The sequence below is a fragment of the Danio rerio genome, chromosome 8, assembly GCF_049306965.1.
Source record: "Danio rerio strain Tuebingen ecotype United States chromosome 8, GRCz12tu, whole genome shotgun sequence".
Classification (NCBI taxonomy): Eukaryota; Metazoa; Chordata; class Actinopteri; order Cypriniformes; family Danionidae; genus Danio; species Danio rerio.
Genome location: NC_133183.1, coordinates 32,986,503 through 33,011,537, shown reverse-complemented (window position 1 = coordinate 33,011,537; position 25,035 = coordinate 32,986,503). Strand labels below are relative to the sequence as shown.

At 34.0% G+C, this 25,035-nt stretch overlaps 2 protein-coding genes and 1 long non-coding RNA gene across 4 annotated transcripts; 1 reads left to right on the top strand and 2 right to left on the bottom strand.

Annotated features, from left to right (window-relative positions):
• Nucleotides 1–1,941: 1,941 nt before the first annotated feature.
• Nucleotides 1,942–16,703, top strand: smarcb1a (SWI/SNF related BAF chromatin remodeling complex subunit B1a). 2 transcript variants are annotated; one of them, XM_005167183.6, is made up of 9 exons: nucleotides 1,942–2,094; nucleotides 6,282–6,393; nucleotides 6,496–6,604; nucleotides 7,888–8,025; nucleotides 8,548–8,675; nucleotides 8,766–8,932; nucleotides 11,824–12,014; nucleotides 15,631–15,762; nucleotides 16,369–16,599. In XM_005167183.6, exons 1-9 carry the CDS (start codon nucleotides 2,011–2,013, stop codon nucleotides 16,406–16,408), a joined length of 1,101 nt encoding a protein of 366 aa, XP_005167240.1. In that variant the 5' UTR covers nucleotides 1,942–2,010; the 3' UTR covers nucleotides 16,409–16,599.
• On the bottom strand, nucleotides 6,303–7,882 carry LOC141375656 (uncharacterized). Its single transcript, XR_012384436.1, has 2 exons — nucleotides 7,514–7,882; nucleotides 6,303–7,456 (listed from the first exon to the last, which is right to left on the bottom strand). It is a non-coding gene; the product is annotated as an uncharacterized lncRNA (long non-coding RNA).
• A 61-nt stretch (nucleotides 16,704–16,764) lies between the features above and the next one.
• derl3 (derlin 3) lies at nucleotides 16,765–25,000 on the bottom strand. The gene is made up of 7 exons (NM_200903.2): nucleotides 24,697–25,000; nucleotides 22,939–23,004; nucleotides 22,781–22,854; nucleotides 22,526–22,619; nucleotides 20,570–20,765; nucleotides 17,767–17,857; nucleotides 16,765–17,684 (listed from the first exon to the last, which is right to left on the bottom strand). The coding sequence occupies exons 1-7, from the start codon at nucleotides 24,784–24,786 to the stop codon at nucleotides 17,552–17,554; spliced, it is 744 nt and encodes a 247-aa protein (NP_957197.2). The 5' UTR covers nucleotides 24,787–25,000; the 3' UTR covers nucleotides 16,765–17,551.
• Nucleotides 25,001–25,035: the final 35 nt, after the last annotated feature.

Here is a 25,035-nt window from a genome sequence, read left to right as displayed (position 1 = left end):
TTTGATGTTCAATATGTGTTTCATAGATATACTTATTCAAATCAGTTGGATCCATAGTCTAAGACGAGTTGTAAATACAGTTTATTAATGCTATGTCATATTAGCAACTATTTAAATGAGCAGTTCAATTAAAACAAATAATGGGGTTTTGTGGCAAGTACATGGCAGAATTGTGTTATTGTCTTTCAGCATCAATGAAAGCAAAAGCCTGATTTTTATCAACTAATCAACATCACAAAATTTGCCTCTTTAATTGGTGTCATAATAGTAGAAAACAAGGTTTATGTAAAAGAAAATACATACTTTAAGCATATATTTCTAATTGATTAATCCAATATTTATTTAAGTTATTATTATTTAAGTTAATGTAATTTTTATTTGAATAAAAACCCTTTATTTAGATGTTATCATTTTTAGATGTTTTCACTTTATAAATTGTAGTTGCTTAAAATCTATAATGACACATACAGTTGAAGTCTGAATTATGAGCCCCCTGTTTATTTTTTTCCCAATTTCTCTTTATCAGAGAGATTTTTTCAACAAATTTCTAAACATGATAGTTTTAATAACTTATTTCTAATTACTGATTTATTTTATCTATTTTATCTTATAATAGTTACTAGATATTTTTCAAGACACTTCTATACAACTTAAAAAGACATTTAAAGGCTTAACTAGGTTAATTAGGTTAATAAGGCAGGAGAGGGTAATTAGGCAAATTATTGTATGATGGTGGTTTGTTCTGTAGACTGTCGAAAAAAATTGCTTAAAGAAGATAATAATTAATAAAAAAATGTAATTAAAAAACACTCTTTCTGAACGAATCATTTGAGCTAATGATTCAATCTGAGTCAATGTTTCAGTCATTCATTAACTTTTACTTCATGTATTAACCATTTTGAACAAATCATTCAAATGACAAATGTCGAAAAAAAATTGCTTAAAGAAGATAATAATTAATTAAAAAATGTAATTAAAAAACGCTTTTATTCTAGCCGAAATAAAACAAATAAGACTTTCTCCAGAGGAAAAAAATATTATCAGACATACTGTGAAAATTTCCTTGCTCTGTTAAACATCATTTAGGAAATATAAAAAAAAGAGAAGCTAATAATTCTGACTTCAACTGTATGTTAATAAAAAGTGCTAATTTTGTATGATGTACAACAGGTATTACAAATTTTTTTTTTATACCAAAAGTAAAAAACAAATCAATAGAACAGACTGAAAGGATTAATAATTGGAATAAATGCATTAAACTATTTTGCTTTCATTGAATTTGTCAAAAAAAAAAAGTTTATCTACACCTTTAAACTTTACTAAAGATATTTGACAAAGTTTGCTAATGTTCTAAAGAGATCACTAGTTAATGATTTTAGGTCATCTATAAACTCAGTTGTTTTCAAACTGGGCTCTGGGGACCCTTTTAGTGCTATGGGGGTCCGTGGAAAAGTCAGGAGAAAAAACATTTTAAAATAAAAAATAAATAAAACATAATGAATTAATGATTTTATTAAAAAAATAAACACTACATAAATAGTTTGATGAAAATAAGTATTTAATAAGTGTTTTTGCATGAATTAGCGGTTCATTCCGCTGTGGCAACCCCTGAAAAAGCAGGGAATAAACCAAAGAAATTTATGAAAGTCATAATAAGTAAATGCATGTATAAATACATTATTGAAAACATTACTGTAACAAGTTAAAAGGCAATAATCTTAGCATCTAATTATTTTGAAAAATAATATTTAAGGCATATTTCTCATTTATAGCTTACTGAAGATGTCTTTTAAATTTCAGGAGGACGGGGGCATCTATAAGACTGAAAACCCCAGCATTAACCTCAGCATTTATTAATAAATGCAAACCAATGGATGTAAAAAATACAAAACAAAAATGCAAACCAAAAACCTCTGTCGTCGGCATACGTCATTTCCCTGCGACACACAGGTCAGGTCGGCCGCTCGCTACTGCTCATGTTTAGCGGAACCAGTCGCGCTAACGTCAAACATGGCTTTAAGCAAGACATACGGACAGAAACCCATTAAGTTCCAACTGGAAGAAGATGGAGATTTTTACATGATTGGATCTGAGGTTTGTAATTCAACGAGACGATCATTTTCACGAAGATATATGTGTATAAACCGCATATGGCTTTGCTATGGATGCTAATACAGAAGCTAGCTCGCTAATGTTGTGTATATTTTGTTATGTGGTCGATAAGATGGGACTTAATTGATGTCTAAATGACTCCGGCATATTTTTTATCTCAAGTAGAGATGTAATTTTGGCGGTGTTGTTGTATTAAACACAACATTAGTTTACAATTGACAGTCACTGACAGAATTGACGACTGATATTTAGTCAAACCTTAAAGAACTGCAAGTAACGAACTTATTAACGTTAAGTTAGTAAATTACGCGGTAGTTAGTTTGATCATAAATATTAGAAAATGTAGTAAATTAACCCGATTTCAGCCTTTTGTAATATTAAATGAAGCAGAAATGCTCCACATAAACATGAGCACACTTGCTATTTATAACAACGAAATATTAATACAAAGTCAAATCAATAATAGATTTGTTTAGGTGTGTTTGTAGTAAATACAATGGTAATTTATCTGAAATAAACAGTCACTGAAAAAACTGATTATTTATATTATAGAGGTAAAGTTGTTTTTATATTTGCACATTCGTTCATTTAGAAGACTATATTGTTGATGTTAAGCATGTTACTTTGAATATTCGGTCTGAATTAGCATGCAAGTGTGACTTGAAAACAATATTAACACTGTTTTTTTTTCTGTGTGTGTACAATGTTGTACTTTAATAGTCATTTGCTGCTAATATGATTTCGCTATTTAGAGTTTGCAAATAATACTTTTATGAAATCATATTATTAAGGGGAAAGTCAGAATGTGCGAATATAAAACCAATTTTACCTCTATATTTATATCTACCCAAACCTTGATAAAATAAAATCGACAGTGTACTGGGTTTTAATGTAACTTAAACTAGCATTCCTTTATTAATTACTTTATTGACTACTTACACGAAAAAATTTATTTGAGTTTCTTTTCCAAAGAACATTTTTAATGCTCCCATTAATGTCCTTATAATGTCACTTCAGTGCTGCATGGAAAAATATTGAAATAATTAGCTTTCATACAACTAAAACGCATAACAGACTTGAATAAAAGGTCATTATAAATTCTAATGTAAGTGGTATCAGTAGCACAAAAAATGAAAAAATAAATTCTGAATAATATATTCAGAAGCAAAAAAGCAACAACTAAAGGTACTTAACCCTTAAACATGTTCCTTCACAGCCTGAGTATGAAAATAGCCACAGTATACAACAAACACAAAACCTTTATAAAATAAATAAATAAATGAAAGTAATCCGAATTATCATTCAGAAAAAATCTGTTGTTATAGACAACTATAAATTTTATGCATTCTAAACAAAACAAAAACATATCAGCTGCTTAGAAATGAAATCTATGAGCAATTTTCTAACTAACTACAAAATAAATGTGGTATGGCAGCAACTTGTGTAAAGTAAGCTGTGTATATTCAAGGTGCAAAATCTGCTGTTGTATAACAGCCATAAAAATATGTTTAACAATTAAAAAAATCAATCACAGCATTTTTCTGAGCAATGCAACACTGCCCCTTTTAAATAACAGGTTTTGAAATATAACAGAAATGTGTCACTGTGTCTGCTAAACTAATCAATTTTGTTATACAGATAACACGTGTGCTTATTTATTTGAAACAACAAACATAGTTGTAAGATTAGTAATAGTAATTAATAATAGTAACATTAATAGTCTCTCGTGCATACACACTCGGGTCTACCTTAAACGCATTCAGTCTCTCCTCACGTGCATACAGTCTCTCTGCTTTTGCTTTACTTTTGTCCAGTCTAGTGCCTCGTACACGACGCGTCTTCTTTACGGTGGTTGGTTGGAATTCACCAATCCCACAATGCTTCGCCTCCGTGAATAGGAAGATGTAGCCTAGACTGCAGACAAAATTAATTAAAGTACCAAGTAATCGGGTTGGGTATTGTTTGGGTTTTGTTTCGATACTGGTGCTAAATCGATACTTCTAAAATGATACCGGTGCCAAAATGGTGCCTGAACCGATACTTTTTAGCCACAAAATTATGGTGGAGGACTATATTTTATTTGTCAAAATCTTTTTTTTAAATAATTTTAATAGAACAATATAATTTAAGTTTAAAGTAAACATCAATTCATATTTTCTATATTTGAAATTAATGTATTTCCTTTGATCGTTTGTTGGTTAGCATGAATTTAAGATATGCATTATGAAGTTACATTAGCTTACTATTAACCTGTGTTGGGCGGGCAGGGGTCACATACTTTTGGGAGCTCATTTTAACATATCACTTATAATAATCTTTAATTAAAATAATCTTCCTTGTTAAATTATTTGACAAGTAACTTTGTACTGGTGTAGGAGAACACATTTCCAACATTCAAGTACATCAAGGCACATTGTTGCACCTGTAAACTTTAACAGGCCTACAGTTAAAGTCAATTTATTTTCCCCTCCTATTCATTTAAAATAATGTTTCTGAAATTGTTCACAGTGTTTCCTAAAAAAAACGGTTATTCTGGAGTCATAATAAGTCCTATTTCTTTTGTTTATTTTTTAAATAAAAGTAGTTTTTAATTTAAATAAAATAAGGTCAGTATTATTAGATTCCTTCAGAAATATTTACTGTATATTTTTGATATACGCAACAAATCAGTTACAAAATAATTTGACTAATTATTTCAACTTTCATAGTTAACTCATTAAGTGTTTAAATGACACTTTTTATTTTGACACTTTTTATTTTGACACTTTTATTTTGACATAAAAGACTATAAAATACTTAAAGGGACTTTGTCTGAATACAACTGTCTTGCAAAATAACTAGTAAAATGTTATGCACTGACTGTCAGCATGGGAAAGATAAAACAGTAGATATTAGAAATTAGTTAGTTAAACTATTATATTTAAAAATGTGTTGTAAATAAGTCATGTGTTGAAATCAAACGGAAATCAAAAATGAATGAAGGCAAAACTAAACGAGTTAAATATATGACTTACATGAGCGTGACTGAAAACTACATTTGATCTATGCCATACATTTGTTCTTTGGTACTTGCCGACTGTTTGTAAATTCAAGACTGCGTTTCCTGATGAGAAACTATGTACACTAGATTTCTGATTAATAATGGTCTCTGCATAGCCGAGGACTTCCTGTATTAAAAGTGTTAAAATCGCTATTGAAAACAGAAGTCTAATATCATCAACAGTGGACATTTTGATTGTGTTTCACAACATGAAAATGACTGAAGTTTAATATTTTTATTACCCATGTCAATTTGAGCATCAACTTCTGACAAATGCGGGGAACTGATGCGCGCAGCACCGTCACAGAGAGAGCAAGTGCTGCGAAAGCAGAGGGAGCGAGTGCCCGAGGTAGCGATTGCAAGTGACACTGAGAGCACGCAAGAGAGGCATTTCTTTGCCTTTTTGAGGCCTCAAATATGTCATTAAGTTTGACATGTTTCCCCCTTACATGCAACTTTTGTAAAGCACATTGTTGTCAGAATCCTTGCTTGTAAAATACACTTTAGAATCTTAGTTTAAGCAAATTTGATGAACGTGATCATGCGTGTTAATCTGAAGAGAGTCGCTCTGGCTCACCGAAAACCAAGCTGAATGCGCTGTACTGCGCGTTGCGTGCGTCTGTTCCCTAAACAACAATAACAATCTCCTGACATCTCCTTTCTTTATTCCTCAAAATTGTTTAGAATGAAATGTTTAGAGATGGCATGACACAACGCCTATGTGTGCCTTTGATGCAACCCTTGATGCATCTTACGTCCTTGTCACAGCACCAGTGGCACCGAAATTCATATGCTGATTTGATCCGGTACATACCAGTTACTAAGGTACCAGTGCTATAATGGCACCGGGTTTCGGTACCCAACCCTACCAAGTAACAGACGAAGGCATTATATTTTTATGGTAACAAAGTTAATATATTTAAAGTAATGCGTTATACAGTATTAGTTACTGTCAAAAGTAATGTTGTTACAGTAACGCATTTCTAGTAACACGTTATTGCCCAACACTAATTATGATAAGGCTATAGTATTTTAATGCAAATCATGACTAAAATAAAAAGCTACCAAAACACATCAAATTAAAACACTTTTCAGTTTTTATGTATGTATTTTGTCCATGTGTGTTTAGGTTGGAAATTACTTGCGTATGTTCAGAGGGTCTTTATATAAGCGCTACCCATCACTGTCGAGACGACTAGCCACAGTTGAGGAGAGAAAGAAGATAGTAGCTTCCTCTCACGGTAAGTGTTGAATTAGTTTAAAACATGTGAGGGTTAAAAGTAAGCTTTCTATCTTACAGTATAAGCAATGTTTTGTGTTAGATCACGGTTACACCACTTTAGCCACCAGTGTGACGCTGCTGAAGGCCTCAGAAGTCGAGGAGATCTTTGACGGACATGATGAGAAGTACAAGGCCGTGTCAATCAGTACTGAACCTCCAGCATATCTCAGGTGAAACATTGCTCCCTTTTTAGCATTAAAATGCTCTTCCAAAGCATAAAAATACTATAATATGTTTGGTGAAAAACAGCAAATTTCATTTATTAAGTATTGAAGGCTCTTAAAGTATGCATCTGTGAAATGTGGCCTTTGGTGGACAGTAGCAGACTTCGAAATGAGACACTGATTCGGAGTTCCACATAAGGTGGTTATTAATTAGCAAATAATATAAATATTTTGAACCTAAACGTCTGGTGAGCAGGTTATATTGTAACCGCGTGTCCTAACAACACACTATGTGATGAGATTTGCAGTGATAAGCAATTTGGCTGGCAGTTTCGTCTGGTGTCAGAACACAACATTTAAACATGAAATTTAAATACAGCCATTCAGAAGCACATAATAGAGGACGCACTGCGCTGCAACAAAGTGTTAAGGTTTACAATCTAATTAATACACATTAAACCTCTTTAACATTATTAAATGTACATGCTGAATCACTGATGTGTGTTTGTTTGCATTATTTCACAATTCTAAAGTTCAATTTCAAACGGTTTTTTAATTTTAAGATCTGAGGTGAACTATCGGCTGCTGCTTTCAGTATATGGCTATAAATGTCATGTAAAATGTCATTCAAGCTATTATTCGGAATTAACACTGAATAAAGCACATGAGGTTTACCTGAGGTGATCATTGTCTGTTTATCCTGTTTTTTAGCTGCAAGAAACAGAAGTGGATTCTAAAATTAAAATTTCAGGTGTGGGTTTGAACAAAAACACCTTTTAATACGAAAAAAAATTCCTTCTATTGCGTGCATTTGCTTTCATTTATAACACCACTTAGGCTCGATAGTCAGGCACGCTCCTGTTGGTATCATCAATCTGGCAACCTGTGCTTGCGTGCGTTTTAAACCCGGTGTACAATACCTAGTTCAACCACTGGGTGTAAAACCTTCATACTGCAGCTTTAAAGACCATGAAAAGTCATTTTAATTAATGTAACCTAACAATCTAGGCTAATGCTACATATTATGTTCAGAAAAGAGTTAAAGGCATGACTTTCTTGCATAGTAAAATTACAATCTAAAAACAAAAATGATTTTTTTAAGCTGAGTTTTATTTACCAAACTATTTTGACTACCTATTACAATAGTCACTGTACAGTTACCAATATCTTTAAGTACACTTACTTTTAGGTTTAAAAATCAGCATATGAGCATATTATTGTCCAACAAAATAATATTTGAGCAAAATCAGTATTTTATTAATAATTATTGCCCATGTTTTTCTTCACAGGGAGCAGAAAGCCAAAAGAAACAGTCAATGGGTTCCAACTCTCCCCAACAGCTCCCATCACCTGGACGCTGTTCCTTGCTCCACCACCATCAACCGAAACCGAATGGGACGAGACAAGAAAAGAACCTTCCCCCTCTGGTGAGCCTTTAAAAAAAGAATGTTTAAAGTTAATGAAAAGTAACATAAACCTCACATTATTGAGCTCAGCATCAAGTCTGAATCAGTCACTTGTGATGAAATGTGGCATTTTTTAGCATCTTAAAATATTATTTTAATAAACCCTAAATACAATTTGTAGGAAATGGTGTTAACTAAAAAAAATAAAAGAATAGTTTCTGTTATATTTTCTTACTTTAACAGATTGATGAAGTTATATTATACTGTAAAATATTTAATGCATTTATTACTAAACCTAAATGTAGTATCTTGTTTGGTAATAATTTAGTAATGAATCTTTAAAAATGAAAAATTTAACAATTTCTGGGAAACAATAAAAGATTTTACAACTCTTTTTTTTTTTTTTACAACTATCAGATCAAGTGGAGTTAATATTTAAAAACAAGAACATACATTTCAAAGGGGAAATTTAGTTTTGTTCAAAGTAAAATTGATTTCATACAACACTTTCTTTTTTAATGGTTTGGATGTTTGTTTTTTCAGCTTTGATGATCATGACCCTGCCGTCATCCATGAAAACGCCTCTCAGCAGGAGGTCCTTGTGCCCATCCGGCTTGACATGGAGATTGATGGACAGAAGCTGCGAGACGCTTTCACATGGAACATGAATGGTAGCCTGTCTCTTATTGCATACTTTTTTAGAAATGCATTCATTAATTTCAAAGGTACATGAACTCAAAATTTTTTCTCTTACCCAACAGAGAAACTGATGACTCCAGAGATGTTTGCTGAAATTCTGTGTGATGATCTGGACCTGAGCCCGCTGACCTTTGTTCCAGCCATCGCCTCGGCCATCAGACAGCAGATCGAGTCCTATCCCACAGACAGTATCCTGGATGAGCAGATGGACCAGAGAGTCATCATTAAAGTACACCTTCATTTCACTGATCCCCTCTTTTAATGTCTGATCTCATTACTCTATGCCATGCTTTACTATGTTATGTACTATCTCATTACTCGATACCAGGGCTTTTCTACTAGTTTGTCATGGGGGCCAGTTTATGAAAAGCAGCCCAAATGAGGGGCCGGAGAGATATGACTTTTCAATATGAGTGAGAACACAGCTGCATATAAGAGCCCTTATGTTGGATTTATGCTCCTTAAGACACCCACATTGTATTTTACTACATTAAAATTGTAATGTATTGTATTTTGAAACCACATAACATCACTGCATTGTATAATAGGCTTTTTTTATATACAAACATTCAAATTATTTATTTCAAAGCACAACAAAAGCAGTGCATTGTTTAAGTAGGCTTCTTCTACATTTAAACACATTCATGTTATGTTTTGAACTGCATAACAATTAGGGATGCAACTATTATAGATTTTGGTTGTATGATTATATAGTTTGAAGAATTATCATGATGTTATCACGTCTAATGTAAATGTAAGCTTTATATTGGGTAAGTAATTACATGTTTTTATCATCTGCATTCATTCATACATTTATAATAATTTTAATATTTTGTAATAATTTGTCTAACATATATTTTGTTTACATTGCACTGAAAGCCACGCACAACTCTCATTGCTATGGCGTGAGATGTTTTCTACTCTGTGCGTCTGGAAAGTATTATTATATCATATCAAGTATAATAATATCTAATTATATCAATATTATTCTAATTTTACAAATCACAAACTTAAGCAAGGAAAAGACGCGATATATGAATGACCCGCTGCTAAAGTTAATCCAGCGTGCGTGCGTATTACCCTTGGTGTATAAGCTCACAACTTTAAACTAGCACACAAGTAGCATATAACTTTGTTTAGTTGCAGTTTCATTCCGTGCAACAGAAACACAGCGTTGAGAAGCCTTTCATGACTATAGTGGCTGTTTTTAGATTTAAACTGATTATTTAAGTTTATTTTTGATGTGTTGGTCACACTATTTGGAGGGCTGGAACAAATTGCTTCCAATTGAATAGCCCTGCTCTATACTATCTATACTATGGTATTTTGGTTGTCTGGTAATATGAATGGATAGAATGTTTGAAAAGTTCTTATTTAATTATTATTATTTATTTTGAAAACACTTATTAAAATGTATTAAACAGGACACTTTTAAATTTTTTACCAATTTTTGTGTAGATGTGGGTTTCACGTTAAAATTATGGTGATATTTGCAAGATAAACTGACCCAACTTATTTTTTATACAGATTTGCAAAAAATCACACGGTGAAAAACGTTATATATTGTAACAAAGTTCTGACCTCAAAGCCACATTACACAAACGTAAGTCCATGAGAACATAATGAGAACAAATAAATATAAATAAATACATTTTTTGCCCACTTTATGAAAACATAAACTTCTTGGCCAAATTATAAAAAGCACTTTCATTTTATTTTTTGTCTGAGAGAGAAAAACGAAAATATGAGCCACACAAATAATGCGGTGACAGGACATTTCTCTGTAGTATACTTGTTCCTGCTGCTTGCAATAGCACTACTGTGCTGTCATGGCAACGCTGATAAAATGAAACCTCTAATAGGGTATATGTAGAAGGACTTTTCATTTTGTAGTAACAAAATTCCGGTGAACTGTATGCAGTTACAAAATTGTCTTGTTTAAGGTCTGTTTTCTTTTAAAATCAACCATCTCTACTTCCTGATTGATATAGGATATAAAGCTGGTCTCAGAATGTGAAAAAAGCACTGCATTAAGTTACATTTTCCGCACTATATCTATAAAATACAAACATACTTTACTCCAGTATTTCCCATGGTGTTTTTGCCTGCTGATCCTGACAGCGCGTGCATGTAAGCGGCTTTTCATCTCATTCTATGCGCGAGCATCTAAGTGAACACTGAAGTCTATTTAACTGATTGTATTTTATTTACATTACAACATTGATACTGTTAAAGGAGCCATATAAAATTGAAAGTCACATTAACCATTCACCGTAAGTTAATCGGTATGGGAAGAAACACTAGCCGTGCATATACACTATTGTCAATAAAATGTGGTCATTTTATTTGCTTGTGTTTTTAAAGCTTTTTAGCTTAATTTTGAAATATGTAGAATATAGGATATTATCTTAAATTATTCTTACAAAATTACTTAATATTATTAAAAAATTTATAAATAGTTATTAGTGATAAATATTTATTCTTATTAAGTGAATTTGGTTTCTGCCCAGATTTTCATTGTAATGCATTTTTAAAAAAAAAATTAATAATTACACCTTAATGCTTTTATATTGTTGTTGGATTATTTTACTAATGTAATTGTTGCATGTGTAATATTTCAGCTTATTGATATTAATTTCTTTAATGTAGTGAAGCTGTGTATTTATTAGCATGTTTAAAATAGTGTTCAAAACAATCCCACATTTTGACCCGTTACATTTGTACATTCAAACAGTTTCACTTTTTTTTATTATGAATGATTTATTTTCAGATGACATTAAAACTGGTTATGATTGATCATAGTAACAGCTCTGTTCTAATCTAGGCTAAACCAGTGACAAAGTAATCGGTGTAGTTTTGGAGCGCCCTCTGTATGTGAAAATAATCACTACAGGATTGTTCTGGTAAACTACTAGCAAAATTTTATTTAGAATATTTTTATTCATTTGTGAGGTGTTTGAAACATTGCTGAAAAGCCCAGTGGTCACCTGTAACATTTTTATACATTTTTAACTCTAACTTTTTATAAATGTATCCTTCTGCAAACATCAAACTGTGGTGTGTGCAGTTTATTTATTTAACTGCATGAAAACACTCATGTCTGTGTTTAAATCTGTGTAGTTGAACATCCACGTGGGGAACATCTCACTGGTGGACCAGTTTGAATGGGACATGTCTGAGAAGGAGAACTCACCAGAGAAGTTTGCCCTGAAGCTGTGCTCTGAGCTGGGTCTGGGTGGAGAGTTCGTCACCACCATTGCATACAGCATACGCGGGCAGCTCAGCTGGCACCAGAGGACCTACGCCTTCAGGTACACACTCACATACTCAAATCACACATGCTGTTTTTGTAAATAGTCTCATTTTACTAGTCCCTTAGAGTTAAACAGTAGCAGTTTTGAATCCATTCAGCTAATTTGCAGATCTGGAGGGAGGATTTTCAGCTTAACATAATATAAATCATTAAATCAAATTAGACCATTAGCATCTCACTTTTTTTTGCTAATATTCCTACTTGAAGCTTGCCCCCTTTGGTAAACTGTGTTCTAAGACTAACAGAATATGGAAAGTTACTATTTTCTAGATTGATATGATTAGGAACTATACACTCATTCTGCACGTATCAAGGAACTTTGCTGCCATACCAAGGCTGCAGCAGGCGCAATGATATATTAATCAGCACTTAAAATTAGTCCGCTGCTAGCTAACTGGATAGCATAGCTGCATAAGAACAGAATAGTCAAGCTTTATATATTTATATAGGAAAATTCTATTCTCAGCTAAGCTAAAAGCGATGCTGCCTGACCCAGAGATTAGCTCAATGGATTGAAATATGTAAAACTCTAGGGGAATTGTAAAATTAGTCTATTTACAAAAAAGTAAAGAGTTCCTTTAAACTACATTCCATCACAGTCTTGTAGAGCAGAGGTTCTCAAAGTGGGGGTCGGGACCCCCTGAGGGGTCGCGGGACAATAAAGGGGGGTCACCTGGTGATTTTCAAAAATCCATTAATTTTTAATAAACCTTAATACTTACTGTATTTTATCAATAACCTACTGATGAGGAAAAAATAGTCGTTTATAGTTACTATAAACTATATAGTTACTATAGTAGCTTATAGTTACTAGTTCTATTGGATTGCGACTTCTCGGGTAATTACATTATACTAAAGACACAGCAATACTGTCAGATGCAGCAGATTTTGTAACACCAGGTTAAGCTTTCTAGCCCATTTACAGCACTGACATACATAAAAAAAAACACAGAATAGACTTGGGTCTATTGGTGTTTGTGTGCGTCATTGCATACAAGGTTTCTGTATTTATAACCACCACCTCAGAGAATATTGGGAGTCACGAGTCACTGGCATTCTCATTTTGGGGGTCGCGGGCTAAAAAATTTGGGAACCCCTGTTGTAGAGCAGCAGTCCTTTTGTGCTAAAACAAAAGTGAAGTGTTTGTGTGCCTTTGAGTTGCTGCTGATTGATAAAACACAAAGGAAAGTCCAGGGGCCTCATGTACGAGGACTTGCGTTGAAATCATACTAAGACATTGTGTACTCACAAAGCTGTAAATGTGTGTACGCAGTAAAAAATTCAGATGTATGAAACACTGCGTACGCAGAATCACACGCATATTCTCTTTGTACGTTCGAATTAACGTGAAACTGAGCGCACGTGAACGAGCGCAAAACCCCTCCCTGCCTCCTCCCCTGTATGAATATGCTAATGACTCTACTTTGCCAAAACCAAAAGAAGAAGCAATGGCAAAAGCAAGCAAAAAGAGAAACTTTGAACCGAATGTGAACTGGAGGTGTGCCTATCGGAGGTAGACCGGAGAAAAACTGTTATTTGCAAGTTTGTCTACTGGAATGAGGTAAATTAAGTAATAATCCAGCGGACATCAGCAGCGCGAGTGGCTTAGCTCTTAAAGTGCATGGCAACATGTTTTGACACTATCATTCCTGAACCCGGTGAGAATCCAGCGTCTGATGAACTGATTTTTCTTTTTTCCCCATTTGCCTAGTCTTCTTCACGAGGAAGACAAGTAGGAATCATTAATAAGTGTGTGTATTATGTTAAGCGCATTTGAACATCACATATCATTTGCACATTTATTAAATGGAAATGTTTCCGATTCATGTAGCCTATGCAAATTCGTCTTCAGATGGCGCCTTTATAGCAATGTGCGTGCAGTAGATCGCTCCGATTAGATTGGGGAAACTGGCGATTGCTGCAAGTTGCGCTTTAATGTTTGGCTGGTCAACTGTATGGTATGGAAACCGTATATACCTGCTAGACATGCGGATGATCATAATCCCGTCTCATACAGCTGCCATTGCACGGCTCAAAGATACTTTGTAGTGTTCAATTTAACATGATTGCCTCTAGGAGTTGCCAATGGAAATAAAACAAACACACACAAGAAATGAACGTACGTCAGGCATTAAGTTGGGGTGGACCAACGCACATTCTCACGTTCATTTCATCGTTAGTACATCCAAACGTGAGCGTGAAACCTGGCGTACGCAGCATTGATACATGAGACCTCGGTGTGGCTATAGAGAGTTAGACCCATTCAAGTATTGCTCCATTTGTCTGATAAAGAGCCTGAGGAAAGTGTTCAGAGCTTGAACTTTTAAAGCAGTCAACTTTCTTCAAGTTGGATGTTATTTCAGACTGTCTGCTGTCTGGGGAAATTGCAAAACTCATTTTAAGGGTTGTGTGTTTTGTCTGGAATGAAGACATGGCTTGTACTGATCATTTTAATCTACTGAGGAAAGCATGTTTCATCTCTATGAATCGGTTCATTTAAACCCTTTTTAAAATATCTCTCTGCTTCATATATTTGTTAGAATTTCACTAATAATTAGGAATAATAATTCTTTCTGAATTTTGTCTTCAACTGTATATACACTGCATATATGTACAGTGCTCAGCATATATAAGAACACCCCTCACAAATCTCTCTTTTAAATTCATATTTTAATAGGAAGCTGTACAAAATTATATTTGTACATGTACATTAGATTAGTCAGTACTGAAGCCAAATCTGGAGCTTATTTAACAAAATAATCTTAAGAAACGGTCCAAAAACTAGTGCAGCCAAATTTATACGATAGAAAAATATTTAATATATAATTTATAAAAATAGCAAAAATCAAGAGAAGCAAAACAATTTTAAAATTTAGTTGAAATTTTGTAGTTTGTAATTAATTTTTTTGCTTGAATTTAATTATACTATCCTAAAATATTATTTTGATAAATGTATGTTTAATAAATCTGTTTTGTTTAAATGCACCAAAATACATTGCCTATATTTACTGAGAAATGTATACAAATATTCATTTTAAGACAGGGTGTACTCCATTATGCTGAGCACTGTATAAATATTTTTATATTTGCCATACTTACCAATTTTTGGTGACTTTTTTTATTTTGTACACTACTGACGTCATTTCTTCCTAATTTAAAATAAAATGTTGTCATTTAAAGTAGTTCTTTTGTTCTGCATAAAGTAACCCAAAAGCTCATGTTTTCACACATTTATACAAATATTTAGATTTAGTTTTTGACAATACAATTCCATAGTTTTATCTTCAGAGAAATATTGTCATTCTTAAGACAAAAAAATGCTAAAAATGACAAGGTTAACATTTTACTTAAACCCACAGCCATCCAGACATTTGAAGTGTTCTCTTGATTTCTTCCATAGCTTATTAATGTGTTTATAAAAACATCTAATTGTTTGTCTACACCATATTCGCATGATGACATACGTGCAACAACTTTGTGTCAGTAAACTGATGCCTCATTCTATTTATGACACAAAGGACAAGGGATGTAGACAAACACTTGCTGCTGATAATAGTGGTATCCATCTACATAAAAAGAATGATTTTAAATACTCTTGTTTTGTCTCATTTTAGTGAGAATCCTCTGCCCACGGTGGAGATTGCCATCCGAAACACAGGAGATGCAGACCAGTGGTGTCCACTGCTGGAGACACTGACAGACGCCGAGATGGAGAAGAAGATCAGGGACCAGGACAGAAACACAAGGCAAGACTTCAACTGCCTCACCTTTTGTATAGTAGTTGTGCACTCCTTTTACTTCGGAATGGGAGAAAATGTAACACCTGGTATGGGGAATAAGCCTTCTATATAACAGGGCCAACCTTTGTATAGTAAACTCATCACGTCGCTGCAGTTGCCACTGGAAACTCTTGTTGCTGTAGAAACAGGCAGTGTTCTCAGTCGTGTGTTTTCACTTTCAAACGCACAGGTTTTGTCACTGTTATGCCAGGTGTCCACACTGCTCCGGCATTTTAGGCACAACAAATGCTAAAAACCTTGATTTAGTTTGGAAACATTAGTGTTTTACCGATTAATGCAGACTACCATTTTCAGTCTCGCACTTGATCTCATCGCTTCTCGAGTGTATTCGTGTGCTTTCAGCAATTGATCAGAGTTGTCCTGCTGTGTCTATCCTCCATCTTGCAGTATGATTGCACAGCAACTGAACACTACCCTGGACAGTCATGTAGTGTGAAAACAATGGCGATCCAACGTTTATGAAGCTCATGCTGTGCAAACTCGGCCTCAGATCGTGGAGGGATTTTGATCATTCCAGGCCTTGTATTTAACTTTTATTTTCTCTCATTTCAGGCGAATGAGGCGACTTGCAAACACAGCCCCAGCATGGTGAATCTCTCTCCCACAACTATTTAAATCAGAAGAAAATCCAAAAAAGCTCTGACTCGGCATTATTGACAAGAAGATATAAAGACATTCCATCGGCCAGTCCAGATCAGAGAGATTGCCGTCAACCTAAAGCATCAAAGCTTGCATCCTTCATACCCCTAATCTGTTTGCTTGGAAACAGACAGTCTTGAAATGTCGAGAATATTTTATGGTATCTTTATTTGTCTTGTTTTGTGTTCGTGTATAAATGCCATTTTGTAAACATAATGTGCTTTTAAATAAAATGATTAAGAAAAAAACGGTTGCATTGCTTTTTGTTCAGTAGTTTGCAATATATTTGCACATTAATTCAGATGGCAGTTAAAATCCAACAAGAAACTTTATTAATTGCCCATTTAGTATATATATATATATATATATATATATATATATATATATATATATATATATATATATATATATATATTCAGATAAACATGAGCTTCCTTTAACACATGGTTTTAAAAAGATTTTGTAAAGCACAGACTCATCTTTCAGTTTCACCATACAAAGCCTTTTGTATTTTGCGGCGGTGCTGGGCTAACAAAGGCCACAGGCTTGGAAATGCATAGTCTGCAGTTTAATTTGCCATTTCAGATAGTCGGCACATTTGTGAACGTGTCCACCTGCGCCACCACTCAATGTATTGTGGGAAAAGATATACGGCACAGTATTGTACCCAAGAAAGTATCCTCTTGTGGAGATCACAACCCCTCCGGAATGAAAGATTGTGGTTTGGGAGATTTGAATGGCTTCTCTTTTCAAGTCCATTACTGCCAGCCACCGCTGCTCTGTGAGATTCATTCAACACTAGTTGTTTAAAAAAACAGCAATTGTTTGAACAGACGGGCATTGTTTTTTCCAGAACAAAGTAAAAGTTGTTCGCGATGTTCATGGCACTGAATGCTAAATTTGGATTTTGTGCGCTTAATTAGCACAAAAGGCACAAAGGTGGATAAAGTTTCAATCTTTTTGTGGGATACTTCTGAAAGTGTGACCACTTTCTTCATCTTCAACAACTATTGCATAGTTTGAGTTACAACTTCACATGTAGGCTAAAACTTCAAATACAACAAACAGCACGTGAAAAGTTCTGGGTGTAAAACCTTCAGTTTTCGTCTCTCTGAAGATCATCCTCATTTTGATCTTCTACACCTTGTCCATTCCAGGACATCCCACTCTGATCTTCTGGAAGAGGGGCGTAGTTGGGATCTTCTTGAGGCGGATCAAACAAAAATCGACTGCAAATGATCAAGAAATGTCTTTAGTTTTTCTCCCTGAAGACAAAACGAAGAGTAATAATATATGATATATGTTACTTACAAAATTCCAGGAGTGGCAAGCAGCTTTCTGCCTCCTGGCTGGTTGGGAAATACATCCTCCAGGAAGTAGTAGATGTGTCCAACACCAATCCCTAGTTGATTCATTACATTTTAAAAGATAAGTAAAATACTTTCGATCAGCTAGGGTTTGTGGAGCCGATCAAAATGAAAAGTGAAGACAGTAAAGCAATAGTTCACTTAAAAACTAATATTTCTGTCATCATTCAAACAACCTGTGTTTCTTCTGTTAAGTACAAAGAAATATTTTGAAAAATGTTGGGGGGCGAGGGGAAGGGACAGCCATTGACTTCCCTGTTTTTTTATTTATTTATTATTTTTTTTTTGCTACAATGGATGACAATGGCTGCTTTTCATTTTTGGACAAACTATCCTTTTAATGCTTCAAATAAGTTCTGCATCAAAGAAACGCTGTTGTTTTTAACTTTATATTCGTGAAATAGTCATGAAAGTTTCTACGTTAAAGGTGCAGTATGTAAATTTGACACACAGTGGTTGAACTAGGTATTGCATTGCTGGATCAAAACACTGGCAGACACAAGTTGCCAGATTGAGGACCAAAAGGAGTGTACCTGACTATCGACCCTAAAGGCTCATTTAAATCGTGTTCTTATTAAAAGCAATGCCACGCCATAAAAGAATATTTTATATTTTGTTTTTGTTGAAACCAACACCTCGAATTTAGAAACAGCTTCTATTTCTTGCAGCTGAACAACAGAAAACTGACAAAGATCACCTCAGGTACACCTCATGTGCTTCATTTAGTGTTAAATGCTAACAATGTGAGTTTGAATGCCATTTTACATGACATTTATTGGCATACTACTGAAAGCAGCAGCAGATAGTTTATCTCAGATTTTGAAAATAACTATGTGAAATTAAACTTAAGAACTTTGACTCAGTGTAAACAACACAAATCAGTGATTCAGCATGTACATTAAATAATGTTAAAGAGGTTTAATGTGAACCTTACCATTTCATGAGTGCATATTCTGTGCTTCTAAATGGCTGCATTTAAATTTCTGTTGGGTTTTGTCTGGTGCAAACAACCACTGAAAATCTCATCAGGTAGCGCATTGTTTTGACACATTGTTTACAATGTAACCTCCTCACCTAATGTTTACGTTCGTAATGTTTATATTATTTGCTAATTAATAATCTCATGTGGAACTCTAAATCTGCGTCTCATTTCAGAGTCTGCTACTGTCCACTGGAGTTCTCATTTCAGTCACATGCTTTGAGAGCCTTTCTGACTGAATGATTGAAATGCATGGTTTTCCAACAAGGCAACCCAGGGTGCTGATATATAACTGGGTGAGCTTGCAGTGGGCGGGTTAAAAGAACCAAAACAAAGACAGCATTCCAGCACGGAAAACACATTTTCAAAGACTATAGCACTGTTTGTCAGATAAACAGGACTGTTCAGTTAGCATGTTTCTTAAACATCTGCAAACATATTATGGTATTTTTATGCTTTAGAAGAAAAACTTACATGCAGCACCTTTAAGAAGCAAAAACTGGTTCAAAATAATGATAATAAAAATAATCTTTATGTATCTGGGCCCATTTTGGAGTTTTCATAAAATGAAATTTACTAAACATGACAGAAATGTAAATTTAATAAAGAGGTTTATATATTTATTTCTAAAAAGCATATTAAATGCAGAAAAAAAATGTCTACTTAATATCAAATAATTTTATGTTTTGTCAAAATGTCAGAATTTTGGTGAAACAATGTTCACCCAGGGTGCTTTCACACCTACACTTTTGTTTCGGAACGTGTCTCGATTGCCCAGTTAGCGCGGTTTGTTTGGCATATGTGAACAGGGTAATCGCGCTTTGTTCCGCGCCAAAGTAATCGCTCCGAGATCGCTTGAATGAGGTGGTCTCGGCTCGATTGAAACGAACCCTGGAGTGGTTCGATTACAGTGAGAAAGCCATCCGATCCGAGTGCGGTTATATCACAGTGTTTTATGGATATGTAATAGGCATACGGCCATATGAAGAGGGAATTATGAGTATGGCGGGAAGTTTTGCGAGTCTCCGGATGCCCGCAAACGAGTGATGATCTCCCGGTAATCTCGCGTCTCCCTCCCGGTCCTTAAATAGGCATCGGCGTGCACCCTTCTCACCCCTCCCCATCGCATCTCTCCTCAGACACATCGCGCACACGCACCCTGTCAATCACCATCAAACCACCACCTCTCCTGACAGCTGAGCGGGACACTGCAAAATAAACCCTGACACTCTGACCAATGTGAGGAGAGTTTACTCACACGTGACTTGTTTTAGCTCTTTTATTCCGATTAGAAACTTTGCAATGTGAAAGCGAACCGCTCCAAGAGCAAAGAGCAACAATGTAACATTTGTAATCTCTGTTTTGGAACAACTGAATCGATTCACAGGTGTGAAAGCACCCTCAGTGTTACTAATATACTCATTTAAAAAGTCTTCTGACCTTAACTTGAACAATTCATCAATTAAAATCTATCTTGTTTCAAATAAGCAAGATTTTTTTGGCATATGAGCTATTATCACAGAAACATGAAACTGGCATTTTTACAAAAATGTTTAAAATGTAAATCAGTCATTACTTTTGGCTCAGAAAAAAAAAACCTTTAAAAAGAACACATTATAATGTACAACAAAATAAATCAACTTGTATAACATTTTAGTTATTCTGATGCTTAAAACCTCTTTTAATCTTTGACCCATAAATGACAGTAATCATATCAAAGGTCAGCTCTTAGCTCATGAGTGTTTCAGGAGGACAGAGGTGAACGTACCCAGGAGATCAATAACAATAGAGTTGCCCAGCAGCAAAGAGAAGCCCATGAGCACCCAGGGCAGGAATGGAGCCTGGAAGTTGAGCAGGCCGAAAAAGTTCATGCGGACAAACGGGTTCCTTCTGCTCCATACATAAACCAGCATAATGGTGAACGCCTGGCCCAAGAAGAACAGGTTAGAAAACAGACCAAAGAGCTGAGGACTATGGAGTTAAAGAAATCAGTAAGTTGGAGGAATAAATTAAAATCATTTATCACTACAAATTAACAACAAGAAAGAATGAAGTGTTCAGGTAACACATATAATTATAAAAGATTCAGTTTGTTTAGCTAATGCATGATTAGGTCAGGGGATTACAATTAAACTTTTATGATTTAATTTCTTCTATTGAACACAAAACAAGATATTTTGAAGAATATCAGGGGAAATAGCCATAGTAGAAACAAAAAATACAATAATTATTACTATAGTTGTGGTAGTATAATACTATAAGTATACTATAAGTGCTTCCAACATTTTTCAGTATATCTTAAAAAAAAAAAAAAACTTAAAAGACAAGTTTCAAAAGCTGACAAAATATTTCTTTTTGGGTGAACTATTTCTTTACTAAACAATGCCAAAATGCATCTAAAGGACAGTTAATATTATTTAAAAGAAATATTTAATAAAAATCAAATGTTGTATTTGTAGACATTATTTAACAGACCTGAGCTATTACACTGTCATTAACTAAGATTAACAAAGAATATCATGTACTGTAACAAATATTTTGCTCATTGTTAGTTTGTTATTTAATGCAGTAATGAATGTTACCTTAAAGGACCTTATTTTAAAGTGTTTTCATTTTGAATAAATCTAACAATGCATCTTTAACTACGGAAAATAAATCTGCCACTTTAAAAAAATTAAATCACGGTTTTGTAATTCACATTAATGACAACAAGTTCATAATATTTAGATAAGAATTCATAAGATAATGCTTTTATCTTATTAAATCTTTTACAATTAAATCCTCAATTGTTATGGAAAAAATTATCAGGAAAAAAAAGAGTTATGACAAATTTTTAATTATGAATAAATGATCAAATAAAAAAATACATGTTGTCAAATTATTGAAATTATGATAAAACAACATTTTTAATGTCTAAAAAATGTAGAATTTGAAGAATTCATCAATTAATTACTTGTCATTATTTCAGCTTTATCTCATAATGAGAATCAGTTAGTAAATAAAGGTATGAATTAGAAATTAAATTAAATGTACAGTGTTACAGTACTGTAGTTCACCCAGAAATGTTATTGCTTATTCATCATCACATCATATCATAAATCATTAGTAATAGCAGCAATTCAGCATAAATGACCTCATGCATGACAGACGTTGAGTTGTTTCTCTTAAAGGGACAGTTCAACCAAATAAAAATAAAAATACCTCATTATTTATTGTCCCTCAAGTTTTTCCAAACCTTTTTGAGTTTTTCTTCAGTTAAACACAAAAGAAGATATTTTGAAAAAATGTTAGAAGCTATAACTCTCCCGTGTTCGGGTGGGTTTCCTCCGATTGCTCCTGTTTCCCCCACAACATGTGGTAAAGGTGAATTGGGTGGGCTAAATTGTCTGTAGTATATGAGTGTGTGAATGAGTGTGGATGTTTCGCAGTGATGTGTTGCAGCTGGAAGGGCATTCGCTGTGTAAAACATATGCTGGATAAGTTGGCGGGTCATTCCGCTGTGGCGACCCCAGGGACTAGGCCAAAAAAAACATAACTTGTTTTTATACATTCATAACTACTGACAATCTGAGTAGGAAAAAAAAGTTAAAGGTTTTCAACTTTCTTCAAAATATCTTCTTTTGTGTTCATCAGAAGACAGAAACTTAAACTGGTTTATACCAGGAGGAAGAAGATAAATTATGATGTTAAACTGATATTTAATGTTGTGTATTCTGAAGGATACGGTCATGAGAACACCACCAAACAGGAACATGTAAACGAAATCTGCTGTTCGGCCACGGAAGGAGCCTTCCTCCAGCATCCGGCAGTATCGGTATCTGCTCAAGTCAAGGACATATACTCTACAGACCCTCGGCACAGCTGCACACCACACACACAAAACCCACGTTATGCAAAATAAACACTCTGTGAAACTGTCTGACACTTCCTGAACATTTCACACTGACAAACACAATTATGCTGATCATAAAAGGGATACAGGAAAATCATGTTGAACAAGAAGCTGAAGCCTAGAGGTCCAAAAAACAAGAAGTTGGTGATCAGTCGCCATATCTAGAAAAGAAAAGAGAAGCACACATGATTATCAAAACTAGAGATGTGTAAAGTAGCCATGTGTCAGGGGTGTTTTAAACTTACCTGGTATTTTTTTAATATCAAGTCAGGGTTGAAATAGAGTTGAAATGGTGTGATGAGCTCCAGTTGCTGTAATATGCAAAACAGTCAATTTAGTTGAAGAAAGATTGTTGACTGTTGTTGCTGAAACATGAAACTGTTACAGATTGTTTGCATAAGATGTATGGCTCTTCGTTTGTGTAATTTTTTGGTCTTTGATTTTTACAAGCACTGGGAGGGCAGTATTGTAGTTAAATAAAACTAAAACCCTTTAAACTACTGACTATTGTTTTCTTCTTTTGATGTTAATGTTAACTAAAATCAAAAAACGTAAAAGCTAGTTGGAAGGGAGACTTTCATTTTTTTTTTTTTAATGACACTATATACGCATTACGCACGCATGCACACACACACAAACAGACACACACAATATATATATAATAATATATATATGAGCAATATCACAAGAGTAGCACTGCATTGTACCTGTATGTCTCTGCACTGGTGGGAGGCGTGCGTTGTGCCTTAGTGTCCCAGCAGTGCTAATATAAAGCCACATTGCAGTGCTACAAGTGTGATATTGCGTTTATATAACAGTTCGACAACATAATCATGTGTATAAAAAAGAAAATCAAACACGGAGAGTCTAAAAACCCTTTTGTAATAGGAACTACTTTCTTCCATTATTTACTCACATCTGCAGCTGACGTCAGAACTGCAGAAACTGTTGCTCATTCACAAACGTCACTTTAGAACTAGTATTTCAATCATATCTTAGTGATCAATAAAACTGTCAATGAAACATACAAGGCATAATAGTTCAGTTTAATTATTTACTGTAAATAATATGCTGTACTAAACAGAAACATATTATAGTATACAACAGCTAAAACAAAAAATTCAATAAAAACAGGTGTATATATAGTCAAATAAATACTATAGTCATTTATAGTAAAGGTAAATATTTTTGATAATAAATAAATATATATGTATATACACACACACACACATATACATGTATTTATATATATATATATATATATATATATATATATATATATATATATATATATATATATATACATATATACATACATATATACATACATACATACATACATACATACATACATACATACATATATATATATATATATATATATATATATATATATATATATATATACAGTTGAAGTCAGAATTATTAGCCCTCTTTTGAATGTTTAAAATATTTTCACAGTATGATATTTTTTCTTCTGGAGAAAGTCTTATTTTTTTTATTTTGGCTAAATATTTTATTTTATGGTGTTACTTCGTTAAGATATTTTGAAAACTGTTAGACGCCATAACTACTATTGTCCACAGTAGGAAAAAAGGATGAATGTTTTCAACATTCTTCAAAATATCTTCTTTTGTGTTTATTAGAAGAAACTTACAAATGTGTAGCATATTGTGTACCATATGTGCAAATTTGTACCATATCCTGGTTCTGTATTGTACACACACAATAATTATACAAGATATAAACCAAGTAGAAAATGTTACTTTCATTGGCCTAAGTTTGATGCTAAAATAAAGATTGACGCTAAAATACCGATCACGCATCATTATGGTGTTACTTCGTTAAGCATTTACACTGACACTTGATACTTCAGTGTGGGGAAGATATCATAATTCTGAAGAGAGGCATACGGACTTACTGTAATTAATATGCGGCTCTATATTTACCCTGGAACTTGAATACAGAAGTAGACATGTTGTAAAGGCAGTTTAGCTACTCACCACAGCGGCCGTGGTTAAGACACATGCAGTGGTGTACGCGCGAGTGACCGCGGGAATCTGCATGTACTCCTGAGTGACGCTGTTTGCCATGATCTTTCTCTTATCTACACTTCAGCTCTCACTAATACCACATATTAGCCGCTCTGACGCCGAATAAACACCGACCAGTTCAGTAGGACGAGACTTTATGCTTCGGTAAATCCATGTCCGCGTTTAGTGTTTGTTTCGAACTGGTCATTTTTAACGGTTGATGATGTTTGCCTGTGAATATGAGAGCTTGACTGTGGGCGGAGTGACACAAACACGCTTCATCGGTCGTTTTAGCTCCTCCACGTGGAT